Source organism: Palaemon carinicauda, chromosome 36, assembly GCF_036898095.1.
Source record: "Palaemon carinicauda isolate YSFRI2023 chromosome 36, ASM3689809v2, whole genome shotgun sequence".
NCBI lineage: Eukaryota > Metazoa > Arthropoda > Malacostraca > Decapoda > Palaemonidae > Palaemon > Palaemon carinicauda.
The window spans coordinates 68,669,374-68,681,417 of NC_090760.1; the positions used below are offsets into that span (position 1 = coordinate 68,669,374).

Here is a 12,044-nt window from a genome sequence, read left to right on the forward strand (position 1 = left end):
TTCATTAGTAAAATAAATTTTTGAATATACTTACCCGATAATCATGTAGCTGTCAACTCCGTTGCCCGACAGAATTCTACGGGAGGGATACGCCAGCTATCACTATACTAGAAGGGGGTGTACTCACAAGCGCCACCTGTGGCCAGGTACTACAGTACTTGTTGTTGACGCCACCTCACTTTTTCCTCGGTCCACTGGTTCTCTATGGGGAGGAAGGGTGGGTCAATTAAATCATGATTATCGGGTAAGTATATTCAAAAATTTATTTTACTAATGAAAATAACATTTTTCAATATTAAACTTACCCGATAATCATGTAGCTGATTCACACCCAGGGGGGTGGGTGAAAAACCAGTGTACAAGACTAAAGGATAGCTAAGTATCCCGTATTTCATATAATCAGTTATCCACAATAACAATGAAATAATAAGTACCTGGTAAGGAAGTCGACTTGAACCGTTACTCTGCCTTTAATAAGATCGTCTTCCTTACTGAGCGCAGCGTTCCTCTTGGAAGGCTGAATCAACTCAAAGGTGCTAAAGTATACAGGGCTGCAACCCATACTAAAGGACCTCATCACAACCTTTAACCTCGGCGCTTCTCAAGAAAGAATTGACCACCCGCCAAATCAACAAGGATGTGGAAGGCTTCTTAGCCGACCGTACAACCCATAAAAAGTATTCAAGAGAAAGGTTAAAATGTTATGGGATTATGGGAATGTAGTGGCTGAGCCCTCGCCTACTACTGCATTCGTTGCTACGGATGGTCCCAGGGTGTAGCAGTACTCGTAAAGAGACTGGACATCTTTGAGATAGAATGATGCGAACACTGACTTGCTTCTCCAATAGGTTGCATCCATAACACTCTGCAGAGAATGGCTCTGTTTGAAGGCCACTGAAGTAGCCACAGCTCCCACTTCATGTGTCCTTACCTTCAGCAAAGCAAGGTCTTCTTCCTTCAGATGAGAATGTGTTTCTCTAATCAGAAGCCTGAATAGTAAGAAACTGAGTTCTTAGAACTTGGAAAAGAAGGTTTCTTGATAGCACACTATAAGGCTTCTGATTGTCCTTGTAAAGGTTAAGACCTTTTTAGATAGTACCTAAGAGCTCTAACTGGGCAAAGTACTCTCTTCAGTTCATTCCCCACCAAGTTGGACAGGCTTGGGATCTCGAACGACTTAGGCCAAGGACGTGAAGGAAGCTCGTTTAGCAAAAACCGAGCTGCAAGGAACATGTAGCCGTTTCAGATGTGAAAACAATGATCCTGCTGAAGGCGTGGATCTCACTTACTCTTTTAGCTGTTGTCAAGCACACGAGGAAAAGAGTTTTTAATGTGAGGTCCTAAAAAGAGGCTGATTGGAGAGGTTCAAATCTTGATGACATAAGGAACCTTAGGACCACGTCTAGATTCCAGCCTGGAGTGGACAACCGACGTTCCTTTGAGGTCTCAAAAGACCTAGGGAGGTCCTGTAGATCTTTGTTGGTGGAAAGATCCAAGCCTCTGTGGCGGAAAACCGCTGCCAACATACTTCTGTAACCCTTGATCGTAGGAGCTGAAAGGGATCTTACTTTCCTTAGATATAACAGGAAGCCAGCAATCTGGGTTACAGTGGTACTGGTTGAGGAAACTGCATTGGTCTTGTACCAGCTACGGAAGACTTCCCCTTGAGACTGATAGATTCTGAGAGTGGATGTACTCCTTGCTTTGGCAATCGCTCTGGCTGCCTCCTTCGAAAAGCCCCTAGCTCTTGAGAGTCTTTCGAAAGTCTGAAGGCAGTCAGACGAAGAGCGTGGAGGATTGGGTGTACCTTCTTTACGTGAGGTAGACTTAGAAGGTTCACTCCTAGAGGAAGAGTCCTGGGAATGTCGACCAGCCATTGCAGTACCTCTATGAACCATTCTCTCGCGGGCCAGAGCGGAGCCAACCAACGTCAGCCGTGTCCCTTTGTGAGAGGAGAACTTCTGAAGTACCCTGTTGACAATCTTGAACGGCGGGAATGCATACAGGTCAAGATGGAACCAATCCAGCAGAAAAGCATCCACGTGAACTGCTGCTGGGTCTGGAATCGGAGAACAATACAACAGGAGTCTCTAGGTTATCGAGGTAGCGAACAGATCTATGGTTGGCTGACCCCACATGGCCCAAAGTCTGCTGCAAACATTCTTGAGAAGGGTCCACTCTGTGGGGATGACCTGACCCTTCCGGCTGAGGCGATCTGCCATGACATTCATATCGCCCTGAATGAACCTCGTTACCAGTTAGTTTTCGATCTTTAGACCAGATGAGTAGGTCCCTTGCGATCTAGAACAACTTCCACGAAAGAGTCCCTCCCTGCTTGGAGATGTAAGCCAAGGCTGTGGTGTTGTCGGAGTTCACCTCCACCACCTAGTTTAGCTGGAGGGACTTGAAGTTTATCAAGGCCAGATGAACTGCCAACAACTCCTTGCAATAGATGTGAAGTGTCCTTTGCTCCTGATTCCATGTTCCCGAGCATTCCTGTCCGTCCAGTGTCGCACCCCAGCCCGTGTCCGATGCGTCCGAGAAGAGACGGTGGTCGGGGGTCTGAACAGCCAATGGTAGACCTTCCTTGAGAAGAAAGCTGTTCTTACACCACGCGAGAGAAGACCTCCTCTCTTCGGAAACAGGAACTGAGACCGTCTCTAGCGTCATGTCCTTTATCCAGTGAGCAGCTAGATGATACTGAAGGGGGGGGAGGTGGAGTCTCCCTAACACGATGAACAGGGCCAGCGATGAAAGTGTCCCTGTTAGACTCATCCACTACCTGACTGAGCATCGGTTCCTTCTCAGCATGCTCTGGATGCATTCTAGGGCTTGGAAGATCCTTGGGGCCGACGGACAAGTCCGAAAAGCTCGACTCTGAAGATCCATACCCAAGGAGACAATGGTCTGGGATGGGACGAGCTGAGACTCCTCAAAATTGACCAGGAGGCCCAGTTCCTTGGTCAGATCCATAGTCCATTTGAAAATCTCCAGACAGCGACGACTTGTGGGAGCTCTTAAAAGCCAGTCGTCTGACGGAGCCGGACACAAGATCATGGTACTGCTGCACAGTCTGTGAACTGTCAACCATGGGCAAGCGAGGAAGTACAGTGACAACCCGAATCTGTCTAGACTGTCTGGGTCGTACAGACAACTCCTTATCGGGTTGCTGAGGTTGCCGCACTGCGTCACAACAAGTCACTTCTGCTGGTTGTTGAACGTCTTCCCCGTGACACATTGACTCCGTAAACAAAAAATCCTCTAACAAGGACTAAGCTTGGACTGCATGTCTTGCAACACAGCTCAAGGTCTATGGGAGCAGGTGTGGTAACAGACGGGATTAGCGACTGAAGTGGAACCATTACCTTCCCTGGAAGCATGTTATGCTTAAATAAAAGTCCATAGGAGGCTACGCAGCTAAAGGCTCCCTCCAAATGACAGAGTCCTCAAGGGAATATCAGAAGGAGGGAGAAAAGAACTTTCTCATCTACAGGGACCTTATCCTAGAAAAGCTAAGTTCTCTGAGTGAGGGTTCACTGGTGCAAAAGCAGCAGACTAGAAGGCAACGTTATGAAACTGCTTGACAGTCTAGTGAGTTGGCAACAACCCAAGATGTGTTGAGAAGCATGCAGTAAGGTATGCAGAGCATGATGTATGCAGAGTATGCTGTATGCAGAGCATGCTGTATGTAGAGCATGTTGTATGCAGAGCATGCTGAATGCAGAGCATGCTGTATGCAGAGCATGTTGTATGCAGAGCATGCTGAATGCAGAGCATGCTGTATGCTGAGCATGTAGTAAGCAGAGCCTGCTGTAAGCAGAGCCTGCTGTAAGGAAAGCAGAGCGTGTGCATGGCGTTTAACATTTCTCAGAAATTCCATGACCAGTGCTAGAGTGCTTTATGCATGCTTGCATGGGGTTTAAACCATGGAATGAAAATGGAGGTAAGGTATGCTGAACAGCAGAGTCAGAACGAGCTGGAACAACAATAGTTGTGGTTTCCTCTTCAAGACTCCGTTGAGGGAACACCTGAGGCTCAGTCTGCAAAGGCTGAATAAAAGACAAGCAGAAGGAAGGCGCATGGGTGGAGGAGGCTGACTCCTAGCATGAGTGGTTGAACCCAAGGGTTGCGCTAGCTGAGCGGATGGCGGAAGCGGAGTAGCAAGTTCCAGTTCCTGTGGTGTGAGCGGAGCGCGATGAGGAAGAGGCTGCGCAGAACAAGGTAAATGTCTCGCAAGCTGAGGCTCCTGAGGCGCAAGGCTAAGGTGTTGTGGTGCTTGCCTTGTGGAGGGTTGAGCTCGCTGCAGCGAGAGCTGAGGAGACTGACTCATGGACGGGAGAGGTTGTTGTACCTCAACCGAGTGTTGCATCACTGGTGGAGCAGCAAGTGGAGGCGGAGGAAGAGAGGTATAATCCTCCTGATCCCATAAAGGTTGCCTTAAGGAAGGCGGAGGCAGAACACCACAGGGAACAGCAAACTCAGCACGTGGCTCAACATCGTACGCCTGGCAGGTGGTACTGCGATCAGGCGGAGCGAGCGTAGGCGGAGGGAGTGTAGGCGGAGGCGGAGGAGTAACACTCTCAGCCCGACACTCACGCATTAAGTCCGAAAGCTGTGCTTGCATGGACTGTAGTAGAGTCCACAACATCGTACGCCTGGCAGGTGGTACTGCGATCAGGCGGAGCGAGTGTAGGTGGAGGGAGTGTAGGCGGAGGCGGAGGAGCAACACTCTCAGCCCGACACTCACGCATCAAGTCCGAAAGCTGTGCTTGCATGGACTGTAGAAGAGTCCACAACATCGTACGCCTGGCAGATGGTACTGCGATCAGGCGGAGCGAGTGTAGGTGGAGGGAGTGTAGGCGGAGGCGGAGGAGCAACACTCTCAGCCCGACACTCACGCATCAAGTCCGAAAGCTGTGCTTGCATGGACTGTAGTAGAGTTCACAACATCGTACGCCTGGCAGGTGGTACTGCGATCAGGCGGAGCGATCATAGGCGGGGGGGAGTGTAGGCGGAGGCGGAGGCGCAACACTCTCAGCCCGACACTCACGCATCAAGACCGAAAGTTGTGACTGTATGGACTGCAGTAGAGTCAACTTGGGGTCGGCAGACACTAAGGTCTGCTGAGGTAAAGCCTTAACAGCAGAGATCTGTTGCGGCAGAACCTTACTCCTCTTAGGCGGAGTGTAATCAACTGATGACTGAGGAGAGTCAGAGCTAACCCAATGACTGCATTCGGGTTGTGAACTTTAACTTCGTACGTCTGGCATAGGTCTGGACTTAACGTTTAAGAGGTCTTGAGACCTGAGACCAGCGTTACTCTGCCTTTATTTTCTCCCCTAATCTCTTCTGCAGACGAGCAAAATAAGGGCTCAATCGTCTGCGGGTGGGAGTGACGGTCTCGGTAAGACACGCCCACAACCACCGAGGATACTTCTGTGCGCCGATCAAGGCCTGCTGAACCCTTATGCCCTTCGACATTGCTTCTCCCCTGGGCTTGGGAGCTTGCAAGAGGTCCCGGACTGGGAGGACGACTGGCGCGCACAAAAGTACCCTCACGCACTAATCACTTATCACTTTGATTTCTGTTTGCACTTATTTCACTGAACTCGAAACTTTAAGTGGTTTGTACCTGAAATACGCAATTCTATCCTTTCTCAAAGTTAGTAATTGCGAAAACAGAATTACAATGTAACAGAAAAATCTAATGAAAGATAATTCAGTGGCTGGAAAGAGACTAAACACTAGATCACTCTAGAAACGTTTAGTTTCTTCCCCTAAAGAGACTAGGGAGAAGAGCAAAAACGATAACGACGTTACTCGTACGCCTGGCAGGCTTGAATGAAACGTTTATCCTCTTTCTCCCTCCGTCTCTATCTCTCTCTCTCTCTCTCTCTCTCTTGACTTAGAACCTGAGAGAAGAGCCCAATCATATATATCATTAAAACATATTATTGTTAAAGGAAAAAACTGAAAAGTTCCTTTATTAGGATCAAAACCATTAAGTTAAGAAAGAATGAACAAAACGCTAGACACGGTTACTCTTACTGCAACGTGAAACCGTGAACATTCTTTCTCTATCGTAACGATAGAGTGCAAGTTGAACGTTCTGAACGTCAACAACTGCAGAGACAAAACAAAACGTTAGTTCAACTTTGAAAATAGTACGAGACTATCAAAGAAATTCTTTCAAACTCTGTGGCGGAAATAGCATAATATGTTAACAGGTAAAACCGAAATGACGGGCTCAAAGTTTATTAACTTCGGTGAAAGACCGCCTACTATTAGGAAGGTCGAATATAAACAAATATAAAAATTAATTTTAATGAGTTTATAATAAAAGGAAGTTAATCGAAGAGGCCTATAAGAGGCGGAGAGATATAAAATAAATCTATAACTTTTGTTAAGCAAAATTAAGAAAGAGAGTCTATACTCTCTTAGACACCAACACTTCCGTCTAAGGGAAGGGTCGGCCATTGAAAGGTGAACGAGAGTTCATACTCTCTCGTCACCATAATTAATCAAATTAATTCCAAAAGCTAACTAAGCTAATATAGAAGTTTCCAGTAAAGCGACAGCCGAAATCAAAGAGAAATACTTCACCAAAGTCGTGAAAATACTCCAAGAACATAAGCGTATCCCAGAACGTCTTGCCGGAAGCACGACAGAGGAATAATTGAGGAGGTGTCAACAAGAAGTACTTGAGTACCTGGCCACAGGTGGCGCTGGTAAATACACCCCCTTCTAGTATTGTGATAGCTGGCGTATCCCTCCATAGAATTCTGTCGGGCAACGGAGTTGACAGCTACATGATTATCGGGTAAGTTTAATATTGAAAAATCAACATAATATTAACCTTACATTCATAACTCATGATTCATATTTTTGCCATATTTTGCGATATTGTTAAAAATATATTGCAAGGAATACAAATATATTTTTATAAGTAATACAAATAACCTCCATTATCATAATGTTGAAAATGGAGGTAAGGTATGCTGAACAGCAGAGTCAGAACGAGCTGGAACAACAATAGTTGTGGTTTCCTCTTCAAGACTCTGTTGAGGGAACACCTGAGGCTCAGTCTGCAAAGGCTGATCAAAAGAAGTAGTGGGTGGAGGAGGCTGACTCCTGGCATGAGTGGCTGAACTCAAGGGTTGCGCTTGCTGAGTGGTTGGCGGATGCGCAGTAGCAAGTTCCTGAGGAACGAGTTGAGGTTCCTGCGGTGTGAGCTGAGAGCGAAAAGGTAGTGGCTGCGCAGAACACAGTAAAAGTCTCGCAAGTTGAGGCTCCTGAGGCGCAAGGCTAAGGTGTTGAGGTGCTTGCCTTGAGGAGGGTTGAGCTCGCTGCAGCGAGAGCTGAGGAGACTGACTCATGGATGGGAGAGGTTGTTGTACCTCAAGCGAGTGTTGCCTCACTGGTGGAACAGCAAGTGGAAGCGGAGGAAGAGAGGTATAAGCCTCCTGTTCCCATTGCTGAGGTTGCCTTAAGGAAGGCGGAGGGAGCTGCACACCACTGGGATCAGTAAACTCATAACGTGGCTCAACATCGTACGCCTGGCAGGCGGTACTGCGGTCAGGCGGAGCGAGCGCAGGCGGAGGGAGCGCAGGCGGAGGGAGCGCAGGAGGAGCGAGCGCAGGCGGAGCGAGCGCAGGCGGAGGCGCAACCTTCTCAGCCCGACACTCACGCATCAAGACCGAAAGTTGTGACTGCATGGACTGCAGTAGAGTCAACTTGGGGTCGGCAGACACTAAGGTCTGCTGAGGTAAAGCCTTAACAGCAGAGATCTGTTGCGGCAGAACCTTACTCCTCTTAGGCGGAGTGCATTCAACTGATGACTGCGGCGAGTCAGAGCTAACCCAATGACTGCATCCGGGTTGTTGAACTCTAACTTCGTACGTCTGGCATAGGTCTGGACTTTACGTTTAAGAGGTCTTGAGACCTGAGACCAGCGTTTTCTCCCCTAAATTTCTTCTGCAGACGAGCAAAATAAGGGCTCAATCGTCTGCGGGTGGGAGTGACGGTCTCGGTAAGACACGCCCGCAACCACCGAGGATACTTCTGTGCGCCGATCAAGGCCTGCTGAACCCTTTTGCCCTTCGACATTGCTTCTCCCCTGGGCTTGGGAGCTTGCAAGAGGTCCCGGACTGGGAGGACGACTGGCGCGCACAGAAGTACCCTCACGCACAACACTGACACACTTTGCGCTAATCACTTATCACTTTGATTTTCTGTTTGCACTTATTTCACTGAACTCGAAACTTTAAGTGGTTTGTACCTGAAACACGCAATTCTATCCTTTCTCAAAAGTTAGTAATTGCGAAAACAGAATTACAATGTAACAGAAAAATCTAATGAAAGATAAATAATTCAGTGGCTGGAAAGAGACTAAACACTAGATCACTCTAGAAACGTTTACCTTCTTCCCCTAAAGAGACTAGGGAGAAGAGCAAAAACGATAACAACGTTACTCGCTTGAATGAAACGTTTATCCTCCTCTTTCTCCCTCCGTCTCTATCTCTCTCTCTCTCTCTCTCTCTTGACTTAGAACCTGAGAGAAGAGCCCAATCATATATATCGTTAAAACATATTATTGTTAAAGGAAAAAACTGAAATATTTCCCAAAATGAAAAGTTCCTTTATTAGGATAAAAACCATTAAGTTAAGAAAGAATGAACAAAACGCTAGACACGGTTACTCTTACTGCAACATGAAACCGTGAAAATTCTTTCTCTATCGTAACGATAGAGCGCAAGTTGAACGTTCTGAACGTCAACAACTGCAGAGACAAAACAAAACGTTAGTTCAACTTTGAAAACAGTACGAGACTATCAAAGAAATTCTTTCAAAGACATTAAAATAGCATAATATGTTAACAGGTAAAACCGAAATGACGGGCTCAAAGTAAATTAACTTCGGTACCAAGAAAAGACCGCCTATATTAGGAAGGTCGAATATAAACAAATATAAAAATTAATTTTAATAAGTTTATAATAAAAGGAAGTTAATCGAAGAGGCCTATAAGAGGCGGAGAGATATAAAATAAATCTATAACTTTTGTTAAGCAAAATTAAGAAAGAGAGTCTATACTCTCTTAGACACCAACACTTCCGTCTAAGGGAAGGGTCGGCCATTTAAAGGTGAAAGAGAGTTCATACTCTCTTCGTCACCATAATTAATCAAATTAATTCCAAAAGCTAACTAAGCTAATATAGAAGTTTCCAGTATAGCGAATAGCTGCAAATTTTAGAGAAATACTTCACCAAACCGTGAACAATACTCCAAAATCATAAGCGTATCCAAGAACGTCTTGCCGGAAGCACGACAGAGGAAAAAGTGAGGTGGCGTCAACAACAAGTACTGTAGTACCTGGCCACAGGTGGCGCTTGTGAGTACACCCCCTTCTAGTATAGTGATAGCTGGCGTATCCCTCCCGTAGAATTCTGTCGGGCAACGGAGTTGACAGCTACATGATTATCGGGTAAGTTTAATATTGAAAAATAAACAACAGCAGCATTGCTAGAGAATTATACATTCTTTGGTATTGTATTGTACTGTATATCATTTAGTGAATTTTCAAAATGCTGTGTACAAATAAATCTACTCCATGATACACTATACATTTTGTACCTCAATTGCTTCTGCAGATTGTACATAATGATTCAAACCATTAAACTGAAAATAGATTTCCTCTTTTCACTACATACAAGCTTCTTTCAACTTCATGAGTTCCATACATAAAAAAAATATATAAAAACGTATGTACTCACCTTGGACGTTCAAATTCTCTTTCGATAATCAAAGGTGCTGTTGTGCCAGACACTGCAGGAGCTAACTCACTCCTCTGTAATGTACTCGTGGTTAGACTCTGAAAGAATAAAAAATCAGATTTGTTTATTGTACCATCTACACAGAATTCTGTTAGTTTAAGCAGACATTTTATAATCTAACCAGAGTAATATCTCAGATAAATATGGCAGTAAAAATGATTAGTTGATATTTCAAAAGTTCAAAGTTGCAGTGAATGTTATTTTATATTGAACAGGCTCACATGGGTCTCTTCTTATAGTTTCTATTGGAAATGTCTGTTTTAACGTTGTTATTGTCCTCAAAATATCCTACTTCTATTGTTCATTACTTCTCTTGTAGTTAATTTATTCCCTTGTTTCCTTTCCTCACTTGGCTACTTTTCCAACCTGTATGTATGGAGACGGCTGACTAAAACTACAGCAGTGTAGGGTGGAAGTTTAGGTTAGCTGATGTCCATTTATTACGCACGCTAGAGGAACTGGCTGCTGATATACAAAGGCTCCAAACTTTCTGTAGATTGCTGTCTCACACCTGCACATCCAGTAGGGTTAATATGAGACTTTGATTACTAGCAAAACCGAAATTCGGTATAAGAAATGGACGAGAGCTGGCTAGTTTGGTATTTTTCTCTATATGTTTAATAGGGGCTGGGGCATAATAACTTATGCATCGGTTTATTAAAATGTGGTCTATTGTTTACATCTGGGAGACTGATGTCGAGTTACTGCGGTAACTGTGTATGCTTGCTTGCATTTGCTTTGGCCAGCTTTTCTGTTTTTTGTATTAAGTAATCATTACTTGGCTTTTTTAACCAGTTAGGAATTTCCAAATGTTTAGGCACAAGTTCCCTGATGTTGTTCTACAACGGCCAATTTTTTCCCACCCTTCATTCCAGTTTGAGTTAAACCACAATCACACAAAGAAGTCTCCAAGAGGGAACTTAAGGGAAGTACAACCTATTTCGAAATTTAGTGTTGTTTCATCTGTTGGCAATTAATTATGATGGAAATGCTCTCCGTTCAGTGTACGGTACAGCTATAGTTCATGTGAAAGTAAAAAAATAACTTTAAATACCGAGCCACAGGAATTATGAGCGCAGCCAGTACAAAAATTTCAATTTTCAGCAACTTACATGAACCTTATATTTTTCCAACTGGGTATCGAGTTTATTTTGCATTTCTGACAATTATTATTGCTGCAAATCACTCGTTTCTTGGCATTTCCCCACCCACAAACACAGATTTCCCACCGGGGTCCCCATAATTGTCTTTACATAAGGGGGTCCAAAAACTCATGAACGGATGGTTTGCCCTGACAATCATGGTCAGAAATGCATAAAACACAAGATAGTGAGTAGGGGAAATACATGGTTCATGTAATTGGCTATAAATTAAAGTATCATATAGTTACCCCTAAAGTAGTGAGCCCAAATTCCTCAGTTTCTTGGAATGAGTAAAGGGGAATCGAAAACTTAGTCAGGTTAGACTATAACCAATTGCTTGTCTTACAACTGAAGCCCAATGGAACTTGTCCCAGGAACTTTAATTTTTTACCGTAGGTTCTACAGGTATATACTCTTCAGAATAATTTCACGATACCAACATTTCCAAGGTAAATTATTTTATTAAATAGTGTATTACAATAAGCCGACGATACGCTTAGGCTACCTTATCCTTCCCAAGGTGAATAGGTTAACCAAAACAGATTAATATACCATAGTTTAAATCAGAAAACTCACTCTTAACGTCAAACCCCATCTTGAAATAGAAAAGCGAACACTAGGAAGCATTGCAACCAATTGTAAGTGCTATTAACTGAGAAGAAGTTGAAGAGCAAGAACTGTTATTGTTGACGGCTGCAGCTGTGCAGCATGACAACACGAGCGAACAGTAAGTTCCTTATTCCTTATTACTCACTCCGCAAAATAAGTTTGCGGGCACTCTATCTCTTTATAGATAGGTGCAAAGCTTCTAAGCTTATTCTTATTATTAAGTTTATATCATCTGTGCCTTAAATAAATTAATATCATAATGAGGTTCACAATCTTTACTTTTATTCCCTTATACTTTGAAATTGGATAGGATAACACCTTGCTATCATCAGTTTTGGCAACCTATTGTGGTAATCAGTTTGGGCTTCCTAAACTCTTCTTTTATATTCATTGCCCTATCTATAAATGCAGCCAGATCCCTGCTAGGATTTTTTAGCATACCTAAACTTATTTCTACATTCTT

The 12,044-nt window shown here is 44.3% G+C and overlaps 1 protein-coding gene across 1 annotated transcript in view; it reads right to left on the reverse strand.

Annotated features, from left to right (window-relative positions):
* The window catches only part of mRpL4 (mitochondrial ribosomal protein L4), a 52,729-nt gene extending 41,031 nt beyond the window's left edge, over positions 1–11,698 (reverse strand). The window contains exons 1-2 of the mRNA XM_068360125.1: positions 11,549–11,698; positions 9,771–9,868 (exon numbers count right to left, since the gene is read on the reverse strand). Coding sequence (XP_068216226.1) covers positions 9,771–9,868; positions 11,549–11,599 — 149 coding nt within the window. The 5' untranslated portion in view covers positions 11,600–11,698. The remainder of the gene's footprint in view (positions 1–9,770; positions 9,869–11,548) is intronic.
* Between the last annotated feature and the right edge of the window lie 346 nt (positions 11,699–12,044).